The sequence below is a fragment of the Channa argus genome, chromosome 1 (genome assembly GCF_033026475.1).
Source record: "Channa argus isolate prfri chromosome 1, Channa argus male v1.0, whole genome shotgun sequence".
NCBI lineage: Eukaryota > Metazoa > Chordata > Actinopteri > Anabantiformes > Channidae > Channa > Channa argus.
In genome coordinates this window covers 36,860,767-36,882,642 of record NC_090197.1, presented here as the reverse complement: position 1 = coordinate 36,882,642, position 21,876 = coordinate 36,860,767, and the positions used below count along the sequence as shown (strand labels likewise).

Genomic DNA, 21,876 nt, shown 5'->3' with positions numbered 1-21,876 from the left:
CTCCTGCTGTAGGCTGCCTCGTCATCGCCAGCAATGTGTCCTATCACTGCGGTGTCGTCCGCGAACTTCAGGATGATGTTGTCCTTGTGGGAGGCGACACAGTCATAGGTGAACAGGACGTGGGGCTGAGTACACAACCTAGTGGAGTGCCAATGTTTGTGATGATACTAGCTGAAGTCCTGTTACCAATCCTGACAGACTGAGGCCTGCCAGTAAGGAAGTCTAGGAGCCAGTCACAGAGGGTGGGGTGTAGACCAAATGTGGACAGTTAGTGGGTGAGTTTGTGGGGGATGACCGTGTTGAAGGCGGAGCTGTAGTCGATGAAGAGTATCCTCAGGTATGAGTCCTTATTTTCCAGATGAGAGAGGGAGTAGTGGATGGCAGCAGCAATGGCATCCGAGGTGGACCTGTTGGGCCGGTAGGCATACTGCAGAGGGTCGATAGTGTCTGGTATGCTGCTCAGAATGTGGGCCGGCACCACGCTACTGAAGGACAATAGATAGGAAACAGTTGCAGCCTTTGAAAAAGAAGCAAAAATCCAGCAGGCAAGTGGTTTTATAAACTTGTTTTTGACAGTTCTACCCCTACACATCTTTTTTTTTTTCATTTTAGCAATCAATTTTACTATTTTGTGCTTTAGAGCAGGCTTTTGATTTTAACTGTTTATTGATAAGCTAAATATTTCAGAAAATATTTGGGGAGAACATGCAAACTCCACACAGAAAGGCTGCGACTGGTTGGGGATTCGAACCGGGCACCTTCTAGCTGTGAGGTGGCAGCACTAACCCCTCTGTATTTCAACATCCATGACTTTTAAATATTACAAATATTTCTCCGCTGCTTTTAACTATTGACTGTTTTATTCTTTTTAGCAAACTTAAGCTTCCCTATTCATCACTTGCAGCAGTTTTGAACATTTATCCTTTTTTTCTACTTAACAGTTTGAACGGTTAGTCCACACTTTAAACCAACATTTTCCGACCCGTTGTTTCTTCTGACTCACTATAAAGATAATTTTTTTAATGCAACCACAAACAACTACAGAATTACCATGTAGCTCTGAATAGGAATAAAAGCAAAAACAGGTCTATTATGATGATGTGATTTGAACATTCTCTTTATGTGTGTTTCCAAATCCACAAGTTTAAGTGCATCTTAGTGCAAAGGTCACCATGGCTGTTTGAAGACGTATATGACAGAACATGATGTGAACATGATGTGGTTTCAATCATTCCCTGCCATTACACTAAAGCAAAGAGACATTGAGACCTGCTGCAAGCATATAAACACTGATGATAAGCATCACAGTGTGACAAGCATCACAGTGTGGTGGGTGTCATGTTGTCTAAACGTACTAACCGCTGCCCTGGGTGTGTGACATTCACACCGAAAGCTGCTGTGGCTGATTCATGAACAAGTTGAGTGATTATATGTCCATGCTGGATGTATTTAGCATAATAGATGTTCTCTCTGATGTAGCTAAGAAACACACTTGAGCTTAACAAAATACATATTTATCCTGTCTTCCATGCCAAAACAGAAATGTTTATTCAGAAAAGTCAGTCAAATTGAAGGCTTGTTGCCGAAGTTTAACTAACTGGGATTAGGTGACAGTTGTCAGTGAGTTAGCACATATGGGACTCTCTATCTATCAGTTTTCTTTTGTAATGATGTTTCCATTGTTTTTCCTTCCCGTCCTGATCCAGGCCCTGCTCAGAAGATGCCAGCCACCGCCACTGCGATGGACTTCTTCCAGCTCTTTGTCCCAGACAATTGCATTCAAAACATGGTCGCCCAGACTAACATGTATGCCAAGAAGTTCCAGGAGCGCTTCGGGTCAGATGAAGGCTGGCATCCTGTTACAGCCCAGGAGATGAAGGCATTCCTGGGCTTTGTCACCTCCACTAGTGTGCATCGCTGTGAGTCTGTGCTCAGCATCTGGAGCTCAGGCTTCTTCAGCAACCGAAGCATTGCCTTGAAGATGAGCCAGGCACGTTTTGAGAAGATCCTCAAGTACTTCCACATTGTGGCTTTCCGGCCATCACAGGGAAGCAACCAAGGCCTCTACAAGATCCAGCCCTTTTTGGACTCCTTGCAGCAGTCCTTCAGCTTCACCTTCAGACCTTCACAGACACAGGTGTCTAGCAACAACATAAATTTAATATTTGAACATCAGCAAGGGTCAGAGTCAGCAAGATTTAACAATACAGTTCAGTGATGGTAGCCCCATTATTCCAATTTCCCCATTAAATTCCAACAAATATAACACATTAAAACCACAGTTGTCAAACAGCAGAGAAAATCATCAGATATTTTAGGTATAAATATACTATAGGACATAAGAATAATATATAGAAAGCAGTATAATGTTAGTTATGCTCTTGAAGTGGGCGAACCCTCAGCTCCCATAGAGACTCTTAGTTTAAAAACCATCCACACAGCAATTAATGCTTTCCATACGCACTCATTTTCAATGACCCCATCCAAAATACTTATTTTAATACTTCATTACTGCTGTACTGTATACATTAGATTCAGATGTATGCAAGTGGGGCAGTGGAGCGCCAGTGTTGCTGTTCTGTTAGTGGTGGTCTGGGTTTTATTCAACACCTACTTTCTTCTCTAGATAAACGGCAGCATTGAATGAGTGAAAAGGACGATGAATAAACTTCCTCAATCAAATCAACATTTCCATATTGTTGCTATACAGTTGTCCAACTGGATTGCTGTATTATCTGTATTTGAATGCAGAAAAAAAACCAGGAAAGAAATAGCTTGAGCAAAGAGAACAATCACGCAAGCTTAAAGTCAAAATGTCTAATAATAACAACAACAGCAATATACAGTATGCTTAAGGCCACAGTATGTATTATTTTCAAATGCTTTTCTAGAAGTATGCTCCAAAACTTATATTGATGTGGAGAGCCGCTGTCAAAGCTTCCTGTGACCCAAACTCTGAACAGCACTGACAGTAGTATAGAGATTTTAAGTTTTAAGAGAGAGGCTTGGCCTTACGACCAACTACCGGATTGCAGTTGTTCTGGCTTCATTAGCAAGTTCTGGGGAATTCGATTGAAATTAAATCTCATGAAACATAAATGACTCAGGAAATGCATTGTCTTGTTATGTGACAACAAATCATTAAACAGCCTTTTCTAATTTGTTTGCATGCATCAGCTGTCATATTCAGGATCAGGGTACCAGAGGTTGTTAATCATATTCCAGGCTACGCTGCAGCAACTCAAAAGCTCTAAAAATTGAATTAATTATTCTGAAGTAGTTGATTGAAGTGCTACTGTATGATCATCTTCGTCGATAGGAGAGCCAAGAGCAGCCACTTAAAAACAGCCCCCTCCTACTGTTATAACCACACCTAATTCAGCTCTGTAATTTTATCATCAGAATTGTTGGTGGTTTGGTGAAATGTGGTTTGATGCAAAACTCCATTGAGTTTTGCAAAACCAAAATATATGACTGATACAATGAGGGCAGGCTGCTTGTTAGACTTTTAGTGTGTGTGTGTGTGTGTGTGTGTGTGTGTGTGTGTGTGTGTGTGTGTGTGTGTGTGTGTGTGTGTGTGTGTGTGTGTGTGTGTGTGTGTGTGCGCGCGCCTGTGCATGCATTTGTGGATGTGGGTGTGCACGCCATTAGCAGAAGCGGGGTGCTTGTGTATCTAGGCCAGTTTGTTTTATCTGCTGGTGTTCTGTGCCAGAGGCACAGAGTGGGCCCAGATACTCAGTGACACAGACTTCGACTGTTGCTCCACACGCAGTGGAACAGTGATTTACCTATTTAATGAGTGACGGAGATAGAAAGAAGGAAATGATCATTTTCACTATTTGATGGTTTGATGTGATTTGGTCCATGACATATCAATAAAAAAACAAAAAAAAACATGCTAATAAAGTGAAATTTTGCCATCATTTTTAATTCAAATGCATGACATGTTGTCATAACAGGAGTTTCTGTGTGTGACCTAGATTTATTCATACATCAGATCATTGATAATCATGATAGCTCTAATTCTGTGTCAGTCTGGCAGTTCTGCACTCACTGAGAAAATCTGTGGACTCTGCTTTGTATTGATTTGCAAGTGTCAAATGTTTGAGTGCATGTGTCACAGTCCTCATAGCACTTTATCCCGTGCAAGACGGTGAGTGAGTAGGTAAATGGATTTTCCTCCTTTCTTTGTACAATGCAGGATTAGTGTGAACATATGCAAATCATTCACTTGAAGCTACCTGTGTATGAATGTAACCACCTTGTTATCTGCAGTTAGAATAAAATGTAGAGAAATTTATGTGATGACCAAGCGAAGCAATAAAGGATAAAATATTTCTTAAAAGGCTATGGGGGTTTGAGGGATATCATCCATTCAAAGGCTTAATAGCTTCATCAGTTTTCACTTGTGTAATCCATAACTCCATATTTGACTCGGAAATGTTGCTCTCATTCCTAAAGCAGAAGAGAGAGGTTGGGTACTTCTCATTTCAGCTTTAGTCAAATTTGGATGGCGGCAAGAAATACGCCACAGTCGACAGAAATTTGAAATGCAAATCTTTATTGTGTCCTAACCCATCCAAACCATTTCGAGAAAATAACCCCAGGAACGACTAAATGTGGCCTAGTCAACCCTACTTCTGAAATGTAGCGAAAGTTTTCTCTCAAACATTTTCTATAAATTAAAGCTGGTTGAAAAAATGTCCAAATGTACTTAGTGTAAATGACAAAAATGCTGAAGATTGGTGTTTTGACCATCAACTAATTACTTTTACTGGAAAATCATTTCACTCCATTACACAGGAGAGCTTATTTCAAGGTGAATTAGAAAAATATGAAAGGGAATCAAAATCTTTTTGTTTTTCAGTGGTTATGTTCAGAGATGTAGACAGACAGACAGACAAGCAGAAATGATGACAGAGTTATATGTATACAGTAACAATAGGAAAATCACACAATCCAGTTTTCTCTCATATACAAAACTTGTTATTTTTCATTAAGACTTCTTGCACTTTACTTGTGAAAGGGTTATATAATAACTTACACACTGTACAGTAACACTGTCTATGTGGTTCCAGGTTCTTCATGAGCCCTTGATAGACGAGGATCCAGTGTTCATCACCACCTGTACAGAAAGAGAGCTGAGAAAGAGGAAGAAGAGGAAGTTCAGCCTCTGGGTTCGACAGTGCACCTCGACTGGATTCATCTGTCAGGTAACAGCACACCATACTAGTGTGTGTGTGTGTGTGTGTGTGTGTGTGTGTGTGTGTGTGACTATGAGAGAGAGAAATAAAGGATGGAGCTTGTTACAGTATGCCACTGTCTTGGGGACTCAATTAACAATCAGAAACATCTATCAAAATCACTGTGGTTTGAAGTCTGATTAAAACATGAAAAGAAGCAAGAGAAGGTGAAGAAGCGTAAAAAAGACTTCAAATTTTTATATGATGCTTTCAAACCTCATCGCATAAATCTTGTATGTTACATCAAAGATGCAGGAAAAAATCTTCAGGCTTTCATGAAAACATCAGGGACTTTGAGGTTGCCAATGTTGCATCATTTTATAATAAATGCAGAAAATGTAAATTTTGATTTTAAAAAAATAATCACTCTCTTCTATTGAAATGAGAAGATCTGTCTGGGTAAAATATTGGTTGTCAGATTTTTCTTTTGATGTCGATACGAGCAGAGCTGCTCTGCTCACTAACAACCTTGTCCTCACTGCAACTTTCCACTCCCACACTGGTTGCTTATATAATGGTGCCATTTAACAGAGGCCTGGCATGGCAGGAGGAATGACAGACCAGGCCATAGCAGAGGAATGAAAATGTAGCTGACAAACTTTTTTTATAAGAGTCTTACTGGTTACAAGTGCTTGAGTCAGCCTCCTAACTTCTCGGGATTGTGATGCCCAGTCAGTGATAGGACTTACTGCTCTTCCAGACTCCAGGTTGTTTAAGTCAATTATATATTTTTTTTACCATAGTGTGAATGTATCAGAGTGTGAATGTTCAGGTTTTCCATCTAACCACCCACAAACAGGCTCACACCGACACACATATATACGCACACACACACACACACACACAAACACACAAACTTGCTTTGGAGGACATAAAACATTTACCTTCAGCAATGCAGATTTGGGGTATCTGTTGGGCAGTATCTGAGATTTCTTCTCGCTCGGAAGAAGTGAATTGGATTTCCTCTGCAGTGCAAACAGCAATGCAAATTTGTTTAGGAGAGAGAGGGAGAGAGAGAGAGAGAGAGAGAGAGAGAGAGAGAGAGATCAACATGACATCATAGTGTCTCCATTTTTCAGACACTGTGCTCTTGTCAGATTAAGAATATCTTTGATTTAAAAATAAAGTAGTTTGGATTCAAAGAGTTCAAATGCTATCAAATATGTTTTATTTTGATTTGAGTAAACCAACTCTTTATACATTAGAAAATACATTAGGTTTGGTAGGACATAGTAGAATAAGATGCCCCCTATCTTCTCTGGCAGTTTATTACCAAACTGCACACTGAGCTCATTTGGGCGTTGCCAACATCAAAACCACAAAAACATTGATTGCTGTTACCTCTGATCTGGCCTCTCACTTAGTCTAAGACCGACTCAGTTCAGCATCATAACTAGCAGGAGAATAAACTCTCTGCTAATTACAGACACACAGTATTACACAATCACCGTCCCAGGTGGATGTAGTGTAGAGGTGTACATTTACAGTATTAACTGGGTAAAAGCTGATAATGTCACTGATCAAATCCGTTGCTTTTAGTGGGGGTGCTTCACTAACTAGTGACTGAAAGCACTGTTGTCAGCTCAGCTGTGAGTCTCAGTACATTACCTACTTGTTAAAAGGCTATTAAAAGACAACAGCAACCATAGGAACAATTGTAATGTGATAACTGCTGCAAACAAATGGCTGTAGAGCTGTTAACCTTATAAACAGTGCTTGTTCCGCCTAGATTTTAGTGAGCAAAGCTTAAAGGCTGAACAGTGATATATTGCCAAGTCAATAACAGTATATCCACCATCATGAAATTCGAAACCAATTGAACAAAAAGTGTCAACAAAGTATGCTGGGTTTTTCCTGTTGAGGCCCAAGGACAAAACTAACCAGTTTTTTGAAGAATTTGGGTTTGACTGTGCAGCAATAAATTAATACAGCGTTGTAAAGAAAGGGCTTTTCACTGCACAGAACCCATAAATATAAATATCTCCGGAGCAAGGCTATACTGCAGGGAAAGGGTTTCCTACTTTTGTCTGGGTGAAGTCCAAAGTTACATTAGTGGAAAGAAGAGCAACAACACTCTGAATTTCAATTTGCCTCTGTCCTGTTTTTTAGTTATTGGGTTATGTGAAATAAAATAATATTGCTAACCATTCAACTTTTTGATCATAATCCCATGATTTTCTGTGTAAAACAACGTGTTGTGTGCAAGAAGCAGCACAAACGATGTCATTAAATGTTTCATCTGTTTAACAAATAGGCATTAGCAGTCACGCTGGCTATGGCCATTTGGCAGTCGCTCAGTCTTTACCAAGTCCACCGTACGCTGATGGGTGTCTGCACTGACATCCTCTCTCTCTAAATGAATTGTGTTGAGAGAGAGAAAAAAAATCAAAGAAATAAAATGAGTTAATGGAGTGAATCAATGAGATTCCATTAGCCTGGGCACCACACAGGGACACACACACACACACACACACACACACACACACACACACACACACACACACACACACACACACACACACACACACACACACACACACACAAACACACAAACACACAAACACACACAAACACAGGCATGGACTGACTACTTAGTGTAATAGCAACAGCCCTGATGTAGCTAATCAAACTAATGCCACAAAATTCATGAACAACAGCAGAAATGTGTAAGAGAGACACTGGGCCGTTTGTGTACACTTCTGTTTGCATTCTGTATACGAAGATAATGGATTTCTATGGAAACCACAATATTCTTCAATTTGCTTCAAGATTTGTGTCTTCAGATGCTTCACATTACTGTACGCACCAGTGTGTTGATCTTAGGAACACAACCTGTCCTCTTTTATCCAGATTAACATGAAATTTGTTGTGAATATATACAATGTCAGAACATCACTGCAATATCCAAACAGTTAGGAGATTACAATTGTTTTGTGAAGATTTGACCCTAGAAATAAGTATGGCTTTATCTAACTGAACCCATACATGTTTCCCAAATTGAATTTTTATATATTTTATAACCCAGTGGCTGTACAATTAAATTTCAGAAACTTCACAGCCTCTAGAGGATTTAGATTTGTATAAGAGCTGAAGGATTTTCTAACCTAGAGTACAGTAAAATAGTATTTCCCTTCTGTTTTAGCCACAGTAGATATCCTGTCTTTTCTCCCAACTCTGCAGATCTCAGTCCGTTTGAAGGAGGGCCAAGGTACAGACGGTCTGGCCACCTTGAAGAACAAGCCTCAGCTTCACAGCCTCGTGGCCAAGCAGCTTTGCCAGAACATCTCGGGCAAGAACACCATCATCTTCACTGGGCCGTCAATCACGAGCCTCAGCCTCTTCACTGAATTCAGCAAACAAGGTACACAAACAAGTTACCACAGCAGATAACTGTGTCTCCCTCATGATGTCGAAATAAAACACCTCATTGCTCATTTTTCCCCTCCTCCCTGATTTTCTGCTTTGGTGAACAGAGTATTTTTCTCCTCATCTCATCTCTCTGCGTTTTTACAGTTGTTATGTGTTTATGTTTAATTATGTTGTGATGATAGCATTTGCAGGCTAAACTGCATATCACCTTCAAATGAGACTTTACAGTGCTGCAGTATCCAGTTAGGATGATTGAGTTTGGAAGAACAAGCACTCTTCTATCATCAACTTAACTTATGTAGAAATTATATTCTAAAATGTCTTTTCTAAAATGTCATTAGATGACTTAATGCGTAGCTTTACACAATGAGTCCATCTTAGTAGTAGTTCTGTGTAACTTTTCACTTGTGAATTGTTGTTTTCCTATTAGGTAATAAATAAAATCGGTGCACTTAGCAGCCTTATGTACCTGAAACAAGATGATGATGCACCAAAATGGGATAAGCAGAATCAATTCACCCCTATTTAAACTTAAGAAAAACGCATATTAATAAGTGAATCTCACACTAAGGTAGTTTTACAGATGCTAAGATGTTTTATTGCAACTCAGCCAACACTGCCCATAACAGCCCTGATATGCACTGTACAGATGTTTGACTTGCACAATAAATCACAGAGGATTTGGCTGTTCAAAACACAAATAATCAATAGGTCAAGTATGAGTAAAATGGAAGTGAAAGACAAACACCACTTACTAACACTACACCTGACAACCAAAAGAAGCTCTGAATCAGCACTGCTTAGCAATATCCTTGATATGTAATACTTTAAAGGAAGGGTTTTACAGGAAAATGTGATATTTCATAGTGAAAATCAATCTCTAAAGCAGAGCTCTGATTTCAGTACTCCAAATTTATTTTTTATTTTAAATGTATAGTCCTGTTGTGGCATGGTGAGGGACATTATAATCCTCTTCAGCAACCTGTCTTCTTTTTTGTACTAGTAGTAGACAATGTCATAACAGGCCAACATTGATGGAGTAAAGTAAAGGCAGAGGATAAATATTCAGCATTACAGATCAGGCTGCTTGCATTGATTATATCCAAAGATATAATCAATATTTGTCATCTCGAAGGAACCACAAGGCACCACTCTGACATAAACTCAGTTCTGACCATTTGAAGACATTGTCCAAGAGTTTTCTTTCAAATTTATGTCGCTGGATTAATTAGCAGAGTTAATTACCCTGTGCTACTCTGCAGCATTTGCTGCCTGTGCACACACATGCTCCACAGATAGAATTCATTTTCCAAATTGAGAACAAATCAGAAGCGGTCAGCCACATAATTGTTTCAGTATTGCTCGTATGTGTCTGAAATAAAGACATGAAATGGATAGAAAGGCAGAGATGGCACTCAAAGAAGACCAGAAGTGGCATAGCCGTCAGAGACAGTTTACAGAAATTTGTTGTGAGTATTCAGTCAAACCTGAAGAAGAGTACATATAAATACGAATGAATACAGTGATGGGGCGGATAATTTAACCATATTTCCTCACGACTCTCTTCTGTCTGACCATTTTTTAATAACATTTGAATTTACAATAACAGACTATATAGCAGGTAGGGAAAAATTCCACTATAGCAGATGCTTAAGTGAAAAAGCTGTCAACAAATTTAAAGAAATTATTTCTTCATCATTTGCTTCACCATATGTTAATACAATGGAAAGTAGTCTCCTTAATGTTACTCCTGCACAAGTAGATTATCTTGTTGACAATTCTGCCGCCTCACTACGTACAATACTCGATAGTGTTGCCCCTCTAAAAAAGAAGGCAGTAAACCAGCAGAAGCGATCTCCATGGTATAGTTCACAAACACGCAACTTAAAACAGGAAACACGAAAGTTAGAAAGGAAGTGGCGTTCCAGAAAGTTAGAAGAATCTCATTTAGCCTGGAAAAATAGTTTAAAAATGTACAAAAAAGCTCTCAGTGATGCCAGAACAGCATATTATTCATCATTAATAGAAGAAAATAAGAACAACCCCCGGTTTCTGTTCAGCACTGTAGCCAGGCTGACTAAGAGCCATAGTTCTGTTGAGCCTACTATTCCCTTAACTTTGAGCAGCAATGACTTCATGAGCTTCTTTATGAATAAAATTGTAGCTATTAGAGAACGAATTCACCAGATCCTCCCCCCAAAAATTACAGATAGATCTTCATGTTCAACAGTGCTAGAGTCATCGATAAGGCCCCACTCCCTGTTAGACTGCTTTTTACCCATAGATCTCTCTGAGCTAACTTCAATTATTACCTCATCTAAACCAACAACCTGTCTGCTAGACCCTATTCCAACTAAGCTGCTCAAGGAAGCTTTACCCTTAATAGATACATTCATATTAGATATCATAAATCTATCTTTAGAAACAGGCTATGTACCACAGGCCTATAAGGTAGCTGTAATTAAACCATTACTTAAAAAACCCTGTCTTGACCCAGGTGTTTTAGCCAATTACAGACCAATATCTAATCTCCCCTTTATTTCTAAAATAATTGAAAAAGTAGTCGCAAAACAATTATGTGATCACCTTCATAGGAATAATTTGTATGAAGACTTTCAGTCACGATTTAAAGTTCATCATAGTACAGAAACAGCACTGGTAAAAGTTACCAACGATCTTCTCATGGCCTCAGATACTGGACTCATCTCTATACTTGTTTTGTTAGATCTTAGTGCTGCATTTGATACCATTGATCATAACATTTTATTACAGAGACTGGAACATGAAAATGGAATTACAGGAACTGCACTAGGTTGGTTTAAATCTTATCTATCTGATAGATTTCAATTTGTTCATGTTAATGATGAATCCTCCATGCACACAAAGGTTAGCTATGGAGTTCCACAAGGCTCTGTGTTAGGACCAATACTTTTTACTTTATATATGTCTCCTTTAGGCAACATTATTAGAAAACACTCCATAAATTTCCATTGTTATGCTGATGATACCCAGCTATATTTATCTATGGAACCAGATGAAAATAATCAGTTAATAAAGCTTCAAGCATGCCTACAAGACATCAAGGCCTGGATGTCCCACAATTTTTTACTTTTAAACTCAGACAAAACTGAAGTCATAGTATTTGGGCCCAAAAATCTCAGAGATATGATGTCCAACCATATTGTCACACTAGATGGCATAAGTCTGGCCTCCAGTACTACTGCAAGGAACCTTGGGGTTATTTTTGATCAGGATCTATCCTTTAACTCACATATAAAACAAATCTCTAGAACAGCCTTCTTCCACCTACGGAACATTGCCAAAATTAGGAGCATCCTGTCTCAAAGTGATGCCGAAAAACTGGTCCATGCATTTGTTACCTCTAGGTTGGACTACTGTAATTCCCTACTTTCAGGATGACCCAGTAACTCCCTAAAGAGCCTGCAATTAATCCAAAATGCTGCAGCAAGAGTGCTGACTGGAACTAGCAAGAGAGATCATATTTCACCTTCACTAGCTTCTCTCCATTGGCTTCCCATTAAATGTAGAATAGAATTTAAAACCCTGCTTCTTACATATAAAGCTCTGAATGGTCAGGCTCCATCATATTTAGAAGACCTCATAGCACCATATCATCCCAGTAGACCACTTCGCTCTCAGAATGCAGGCCTACTTGTGGTTCCCAGAATTTCCAAAAGTAGAATGGGAGGTAGAGCCTTTAGCTATCAAGCTCCTCTCCTGTGGAACCAGCTCCCAGTTCAGATTCGGGAAGCAGACACCCTCTCTACTTTTAAGTCTAGGCTTAAAACCTTCCTTTTTAATAAAGCATATAGTTAGTTATAGTTATTCTGCCATAGGCTTAGACTGCTGGGGGACCCACCCCCAAATGCACTGAGCTCCTTTCCTCCTCTTGACCATCTCTCCTCTCCTCTCATCCAGCAATTGTCACCACTGTATGTCATTAACTCTGTGTGTTCTCTCCCGTAGTTGTCTTTGTCCTCCTCTGTCCCCCTCTCTCTGTCCCTTTCTGCAGGTGTCCCCCGGCTTTGAAGCTGTGTGTCTTCCAGCGTGAAGCTACTGATCCTACCAATCTGCCAGATGTTTTGTTGTTGCTTTTGTTGCTCTGTTCTTTTCTCTCTCCCCTTTCCACTCACCCCAACCGGTCGAGGCAGATGGCCGTCCACCCTGAGCCTGGTTCTGCTGGAGGTTTCTTCCGTTAAAGGGAGTTTTTCCTCTCCACTGTTGCCTGTGGCTTGCTCCAGGGGGAATTGTTGGGTTCTCTTTATATATCTTTATAATCTTGACTTTATTCTGTAAAGTGCCCTGAGATGACTTTGTTGTGAATTGGCGCTATATAAATAAAGTTGAATTGAATTGAATTGAATTGGGGGAAATTAGAGCTTAATTATTTATTTATTTCAATTATCTGATTGATTTTTGTAATCTATAAAACTACATTTTTTTTTTTTAACTGATAGTCCAAACTATAGCCTGCGATGAAGAACAAGAGCATATTCCCATTTTTATAAAAAAAGAATCAAGGGAATATGGGGTAAAATAATGACAAAAAATTTAACAAAATCAAAAGTTACTAATTCTTTCATTTATTCATTGATGAAATCAATGGGGAAAAATCAGGGGAAAATCAAGTATCTTATCTTACACATTATCTGACACATTGTTTGTAGGAATGTGATTATCTGTATTCATTACTTCTGTGATTCATCTTTTAGTTATTTGCATAATTAATAGCTTTAAAATAAGAAAAATATGACGTAAAAATTTGACGTATTTGTATTTGTGTAATTTGTGCTTAAAGACAAATTATCGAAATATTTGTCATTTAATTTTCTGTTGATTTGAATATATATTTAATCCACAAACCAATATAAATTAGTACTGTTTGGTAGAATAAATTAAGTGCCTCGAAAAGTAATTGTACAAGTAGCTTCAACAGGTCCTTGTATTTACCCTCATCTAGATATTTACTGCTGTGGTCTGCTGAGCACCAGGAAGAGTGACTGTACCGGTTTACCACAGAGCATGCTGGTCTGTGGCTCCACTCCAGCACAGCGCGGCCATTCACGAGTGATGATGAAAGGCAGCATGTCACTGATCAGCTGGTACAACAAGGGACACTTCAGGTTCCTCACTAATGCCTACTCCCCAACAAAACAAGGTAAGTTTTTATATCACAGCATTGGGCAGTTTTACTTATGTAGTACTGTCAGAAATATGACACACACACGTTAATTCATAAAATGTATGTATTTAATAAGCCATAGATCAGTTATAATAGTTGGAAATTATTCAGACTGACATGAATCTTGTCATTGTCATGTTTGGATGCAGGTCACCGTCAGGTGAAATAAGATCCTCGTTCAACATTTGTGTCAGGGAAAATCAATGAGAGCTTCTAATCCATGATAATCCATGATAATCCATTTCCAGAAGGAGCCAGGATCCCAATATCTCCCCTCCCCTTACGACGTAATCCACCCCTGATTTAACCAAGGTTTTGTTAGGTTTTAGTTCTATTTGAAGAACCACAGCGTGTGAAAATATCTCTTTAGATCCGTTAAACTGTTAGTAGCCAATATTGATTTTTATTCCACTCTGTGTGTGTGTTAAGGAGAACAAATAGTTGTCATCCCATCAACAATTGCAGCATTTCCATCCCTTTATAAACATTTTAAATAAGCCATTTTTAAATATGACTGTTATGTGTTAAATATTATGTGCCTGAGCTCACAAAACTCGAGTTTAAACATCCAGCAGACTCTTATTTAACCAGATACTTACTGATTCTTCACTAAACACAAGTCTGCACTTTTTCTTTTTTTTTTCTTTTTTTTTTACTCTTCAGCTAATAAAAAGTAAAGTAACTCACTGCAGCTTTTCTTGATAAAACTTGAGATATTTTTCAAGGCATTGAGAAAAGTGGTTCTGTATTGTGCGCTGTGGCTCAGTGTCATTGCTTCCTGCAACATGCATGTTAGAGCAAGCCCCTTAAGGGAAAAAAATGAAGAGACAAGAAAAGAAAATAGAATAAAAGCATAAGTAGTAGCAAGGCTTTCACTGTTCCCTTTTGTCTGGTTATTGGCACTGTGACCACAGAGATGAACTCTCTGCTCTTTGTCTCTCACTATCAGTATCTGTGTTTGTGGCAGGTATGATCATTAAGAGGAAAAGTGGGGAGATCCCATGTCCACTGGCTGTGGAGGCATTTGCAGCACATCTCAGTTACATCTGCAAATATGACGACAAGTACAGCAAGTAAGTGCAACATTTCACAAATCAGCAATGGATTACTATGTCATCTCCAGCCTGCTTCTTTAAAGAGGCTTCATGTTGATCCAACCTTCTGTCTGTAAATTAACTATAGAATCCAGTACATTAGTTTAGCATATACAGATTTTTCATACATAAAACACAAAGTAAATACACATTTTTCTTGTTTGCTGCTTGTGGTTCTCTTCTTGCTCAGTGATGACAAATTTGAAGCAAATGGCTAGAGAGAATTAGGTAGATTCAGCAAATCTGCCATTTTCAACTCTGCCATTATATTATGTTTTCAACATAAGTTACATAGTCTTACTTTAAAGTGAACTATTTTTAATGAAGCATTAACTTAATTCCTTCATTTATAAGAATATTTGAATAGAAACTGTTTTCTGGCACAGGTACTTTATTTTCCATAAGCCCAACAAGACCTGGCAGCAGGTGTTCTGGTTGAGCATCAGCATTGCCATCAACAACGCGTACATCCTCTACAAGATGTCTGACGCCTACACGGTCAAACGTTACAGCAGAGCACAGTTTGGAGAGAGACTTGTTAGAGAGCTGCTGGATCTGGACGACTGCTCCCCCACACAGTGAGGAGGAGGAGGACAGCAGGAGCGTCTAAACTAAAACACACACAAACACAGTCCTCACACACACTTCCAAATTTCATTATAGTTGTGCAGACTCTACAGTCTGTGTCTGTGTGATAATACTGAAGTAGTGCCAAGCCCATGTCTCTCTTCCTTTAGTTGTTTTTTTTTTGTTGTTGTTGTTGTACTGTAATTATTCAGTAACACACGACTGCACACTACACAGTAGAGAATCATGAGCCATGGGACAGTACACATGACTAAACTGCAACTTTTAGCCACTCAGATTTACTAAGGATTTGTCATCAGGAGCTATTTCACAAGCAGAGCTGAAGATGAGAAGTCGCCTTCAAGTTTTAACTCTTGCCACAGAGTGAAAATACTGACATGCGCCTCAGTATCCCACCCAAGTGTTTAAACATCTATTCATCGGGCCGAAAAGCTACACGTAGCTCAATATTTATGCTCTGCAAAAACACCTGCGACGATGTTACAAAAGCTTAGTAAACACGGACTATGGTGTGTTCACACGCTGCATGCATAAAGAATCTGGATCGTGGTGTTCTCTTGTTCAGTGTGAAATGATTTCTGCTCCAGGTGGGTTTTTTAACTTTTGTTTATGTGTATGTATTTAGCAAGTGGAACTGCCATTTGTGCGCGTGACATTGAGCCTGAGGATGTAAATGTACAGGCGTTGTGACTCAGACGTGTTGTGTTGCTACGCAGTGTGTTCACTAGAGGAAGACTGTAGGCTGGCATAAAGCCACATGCAGCAGTGTGCTACTAAATCACAACCCCCTACTTCAGAAGAGCTCAGAAAAATAAAACCAAAAAGATTTGATTGGTTCCCAATCCTTGTCCGCAAGAACCCCTGCCCTGCACTGTCCATTGCTGATTGGCTGAACACACCTTATCCAGGTTGTGTTAGAATAACCCATAACAGCACTAACATATAAAGGTGCATTGCTACAATTTTTCTACAAGTTTTCCTCTAAAACATTATGATTTGCATTTCTACAGCAGGAAGATTACCCTCAAATTAGTCCTCTTACTATCAAAAACACGACATTGGTACTTTTCTACGCACAGCAAGCCAAAAATGGACAACAAAGCCTGGATTCAGCATTGTTTTTTAAAATCTCCTGTGCTGCTTTATCCTGATTGTCAGCCACAAAGTACAAAACATGTCTGAAGTTCTACAGAATGACCAAACCTGAAAATGTTCACATATTATAGATGATAGTGTAAGCAGCTGATTATAATAATAATTTTCAAGTCCCTTAAATAATCTACAATCTACTCTTATACGACAAACTCTTGCATTGCCATAAAAACTTGTCATATTTTCCTGTTTTGTTACTTATGTGGTGACTGTACTTTGGATTTGCAGGACGGAGCATGTTCACAATGGCCTTGATTATATGTTCACTAAGCCAGTGTTGCTAAGCAACAAGTAGAATCTCGGCCAGTGAGCAGGGGTTTTGATAATATTGCTTGGCATGGTTTAAGTCCAGGAAATAAAAAGTGAATCACTGGTGGCTTATACGAAGTCCCAGAAAACCCAATGTTGCAACCAATCTTAATGGTGATAAAAGAATGCTGTGCTTTTTTGACTTTTGTCTTCCACATGTTCTGACTCTGATCTTAAATTAGTGTTATCAGAAATGTCAAGAATAAAAACTGATATTCAATAATTACAATTTATGAAAGCATTTGCAAGTAACATTTGATGCAATGTGCATTTATTCTGTAGAACAATCAATTTCCTGCTGCTTTTTTTTATCTGAAATGGAAGCATTGATGCATTTTGGACAATTGTTGTGAATTGTTGTGGCACATTTCTTGTTACCTAACAGATTTAAACCTGCCATGTCTTTGAAGTGTTAGGGGACAGACAACACAATGCACTTAGGTCAGACCACGCTGCTGTGTGTCGCTTTAACGAAGAATTCAGCTATGCTCAACATGTCATACGATCAACATGTAACTTTCATGTGGGAGTCGTGCGATGAAGATTTCAAGTTTAGATGTGTGCTTGCTCCATCAGCATGTTTTGATGTGTGAAAACCTTCTAGTGAGATGAGATGACGTTGTCACGCTGGCAGAGCAGAGTTGCTGAGTGATTTGCTGGCAGGTCTATTGCACTTTCCCCCATCACAGTCTTGCACTTTGAGGAAAGTTGTACAGTCAGAAATGTGTTTATTAGATAATCCTTTAGTTTGGAATTGAACCCAATTATAGTTTACACTGTTCTAAGAGAATAATGGAAAATATGAAAACATTATCTGTAAATATAAGTGAAATGGATTAAATAAAATTACACTAATGGAATAAAAAGTAAAGTAATGACTATAGCCAAAATTTAAAACATGTCTGCTGTAGATTTACAAGATACAGTCTGCGTATGGTTTGTTTACATATAATTGTATGTTCATATTCACTCTTTCACTGAGACTTAAGATTGTGATTTTATTTTATTTTTTTACTTTTTCACTAACCAAAAGCATTGATGTTGTCATTGTTGCTCCTGTGTGTGTGAGAAACTTTGAATGTCGTCATGTCTCTAATCACTGTTCACCTCAGAGTAACACTGTTAATGTTCGAGGGCAGCCCTGTCATGTCATGTATTTGTCAGCTTGTGTTTTAATACAATATTTGATACTGACAAATTACACACACGTTTACTATTAAATTGATTGAATAACAATGTTCAAATGAAATATAACTGTGGCCATTGTAGAGATGCATCTTATTCCTTTTTTGTAATATATTTTAAAAAAAGCCCTGCTACTAAAATTTTTCTGTATCCACTTGGTTTTATGCACATTGTCACTCACTCACTCACTCACAATTCATGTTGATATAGGTAATTTAACACATTGCTGTTTAGTATTGTTATACTGTTGTCCTTGTTTAAGATTTTCATGTTCCCTGCACCACCGGGTACGAAACTAAAGCTCGGTTGGTCATAAAACGCAGATATTACATTGTTCTTTAAAACTGCTCTTGTTTAATGGTGTTTAATTGTTATTGTTATTTCAATTAATAATTGGCTAAATCTAGACGATATCATGTTCCATTGTTATGCTCCCAGTGGAGCCTTACCATAACCTGTTATAAAAATTGTTTTCTCTTCCTAAAAATATCAACTTCAAAAACAATTATTTTGTTAGTCCCTGAATCAAATACTAACATTTAACAATCAAATGGGTGAAATCATCTAAATGGCATAGAAATCATTACTAACTAAAGCAGAAATAGACACTGAGGGAGAATACAGTAAATGAAGCAGAAATAAAAGATAAAGGTGTTCAGAGTAAAAGAAACCCCTGTCACCCCATGACAAATTTGTGAGGTATATATAATTTCAAAATATGTCCTAGGGTGAACTGAGAAATATTTTAATATGGAAACTTTAGCATTAATATACAATGCATGTACTTCCCATATGAAGCAGGTTAAAAATTTATAAAGCTGATCTGCAGCTCATGGTGGACTGAAGTCTCTCTCTCTCTCTCTCTCTCTCTCTCTCTCTCTCTCTCTCTCTCTCTCTCTCTCTCTCTCTCTCTCTCTCACACAAGCACATGTGTGTGAGAGAGACAGAGTGAGGGCAGACCTACATGGCAACAAATTATATACGACGCTAAGAAGGGGGAATATTTGAAGTTGGCCACCCTTATGGTAATATTGTTATCACCCAGTTGCAGACTGCAAGCTGAGCAGCTCTATTTGGTCAATGGTGCAAAAATTGCTAAATTTTAAAGCGTTGAGTTGATACCTGAAGTTATTTTTTTCTTTTAATAATTTTAAATGTTTCCATTCAGTCTGCTCTACTGATAAGCCAAGAATTAGATATTCCCAGTGCCTTATGCAGTGGGTTAGTGTTGTTTATGTCCTGAAATGGAATTTATGTGACTGAATAGGACAAATTACGTTTTAAAGGATCCTAAGGAACTAAACATAGTAAAGTCGTGTCCTTTATGGTGTGAATAATAAAGATTAGAGAAATGCACTTATCACTTCCACAACAGATTTTTAGATGCTAAAAATGTTTTATGCAGCCCAGTGCCCTGAAAATACTGCTGTAGCCACTGGGAGTCAATAGTACATCGAATAATATGAGTTCACAGCTCAAAAACATTAATAGGTTCAGATCAAACCTGTTCATAAAAGTGATAATGGTTAGCAGAAAAGTGTGAATGTTTTATTTCGTTAAACTACTGTGTAGAAAGCTCCGACGTACCAGTGCCCCCAAAAAGTTTCATGTCCAATCAAATAATTTCGCCTTAAAACAAATTAAAGCCAACAATATCAAAGAAAGGAAAATGTTTCCTGGAAGGGAATTATTAATTTGTTTATAATAGTGTTGACATGTTTCCATTTACAAACAGCAGAGGTGTCTGTTTCATTTATGTTCATCCATTCATGTTAAATGGGGAAATGAGAGTGTGAACCTCTGGGTGGATAGCAAATAGAAAAGTGCAGGAATAATTTGCTGTTAGATGAAAGGTAACATTTATGGCTTGTCTTGTCTTTGGCTTATCAAACGAATGTTTACAAAAAGAGTCTAGGGAAAGTACTTTGACTTGCTGTCAGTTGTTTTGTGATAATGAAATGTAGTTGTGTGTATGAAGATGTTCATGTATGTGCTGTGCCAATGTGCCATCTCTCTGAATTATTATAGCTGAGACAGTTATAAGTAAAGCTACTTAGTACTCTAAAGGATTAGCATTGGATGTGTTAAAGAATTCAAATGTCTAACCTCAGGGCTTCATAACTAACAATGTTGTACAATATATTCAATACATACACTGAATGGACTAATATAAACTTTTCAGGTGCTAATCCAACCACTGTATAAATAATAGTAGAATTAGATGTAGAGATAGGACCTCAGCAACCAAATAGTCAATAGCGGCGTCATATGCAGGAGTTGTAATGCTAAAACACACCACGAGTTCACATTTTTTTAATGCACAAAATGTCGGAAATATTATTAATATCAAACACCTAAAGCAAATTAAAGATGTAGAACTTTTTTCACTTCATATGATGCTGGTTTGTAACGGTGGCTGCAGGAACACTGTGGGTTAAAGTCTTATCTGTTTTCACAGGAGGGCCAGAAGGGGGCGTGTGTGTACGTGCATGTAACTTAAATGTTGGATTGAGTAAAATGCCTAAAATAACTGGTGTATGCTGGACCAAATAATTTTCCAAAATGTGTGGTGATGAGTTGTATAAGATTGTTGTGCAAATGTGTCTTCATTAAAACTCTCCACAAGTGAGTGCTCCCTCGAAGAGTTGGAGAAGCTTTTTGTTCTGCAGCAAACCATGACAAATGATGTAGACAGCACACATTTAAGTAGAGCCCACCGAAGATGCTTTAACAATAAGTTTCTGTGCTTTCTTTGTCGCAAAGATACATTTGGAGCCAAAATACTGCTTCATTATTAAATTGCTCATCTTAGACCATGAACAAATTGCACTAATCCTGGTCATTCCTTGGGGTCTGATAGGCAGCCTTGCTTATGGTTTACTTTTAAAAAAGTAGGATCCTCCTCATAGTCATTAATATTTGTTTTGAACACTCCCCTTGACCTATAAAAAAGTACACCTTTTTGCTGCATGTGACATAACCCAACTTTATTATCCATTCATCCATCTATTCTTCATATAAAACACCTGACAGCTAAAATAAGACATATGGGGTAGGGAAAATATAAATGACCCTCTATTGCTTAACAAAACTGATTAATCATCTCATTTTGTGGCACCCCTGAGTATTTCTTATACTCTCCTTTATTGGACAAAATTAACTACTTTGACACAACTTGCACACATGTGAGATGCAAAAAAATCTATGCGAGAGATTCATCAGGTGCTGACACTAAAAAGTTGTCCAAACAAAAGCAAAAAATAAATAGCAGATTTCAGTGTTTTAAATGTGGATGTATTGTTGTGTGCTGAAGACCTCTGCTCAGCAAAGATTCCTGCAGAGAAGTTCTACTATGGCCTAGCTAAAACCTGATGTCTCCTGTAAGTTAACTTACAAGGCCAAGCTGCCTCACCGACTTTTTGCTGCCAGGTTACAGTGGGGTTGGTCTTCATGCCATTTCTGAATTGTATTATCAAGGACTAACTCTGCTGTGTATGGCTCCCTCTGTCACTTCACTTGTGCACTTCCAGTTCTTACACTTCCTGCCAAGCACTGATTTTGTTGTAAAGTGTATGTGTACACTCTCTATTTCCCTTTGAGTATTTTTCTCTTCATTTGAAAAGCTGTCAAGGCTGCAACTGCAACATGGCTATAAATTAAGCTGTGTGTAACCTTGCCAGCTTTTCTCACCAACTTCTACCTTGAGCTGTGTAGACCTGCCACTATTGCCACT

The 21,876-nt window shown here is 38.4% G+C and overlaps 1 protein-coding gene across 2 annotated transcripts in view; it reads left to right on the top strand.

Moving 5' to 3' along the window:
- The window catches only part of pgbd5 (piggyBac transposable element derived 5), a 28,354-nt gene extending 7,569 nt beyond the window's left edge, over positions 1-20,785 (top strand). Inside the window, exons 2-7 of one of the 2 annotated variants that reach the window (XM_067517558.1) lie at positions 1,707-2,137; positions 5,079-5,213; positions 8,424-8,604; positions 13,594-13,791; positions 14,765-14,888; positions 15,296-20,785. In XM_067517558.1, the coding sequence (XP_067373659.1) occupies positions 1,707-2,137; positions 5,079-5,213; positions 8,424-8,604; positions 13,594-13,791; positions 14,765-14,888; positions 15,296-15,491 (1,265 nt within the window). In that variant the 3' untranslated portion in view covers positions 15,492-20,785. The remainder of the gene's footprint in view (positions 1-1,706; positions 2,138-5,078; positions 5,214-8,423; positions 8,605-13,593; positions 13,792-14,764; positions 14,889-15,295) is intronic. The other variant, XM_067517566.1, reaches the window with a different exon arrangement.
- Positions 20,786-21,876: the final 1,091 nt, after the last annotated feature.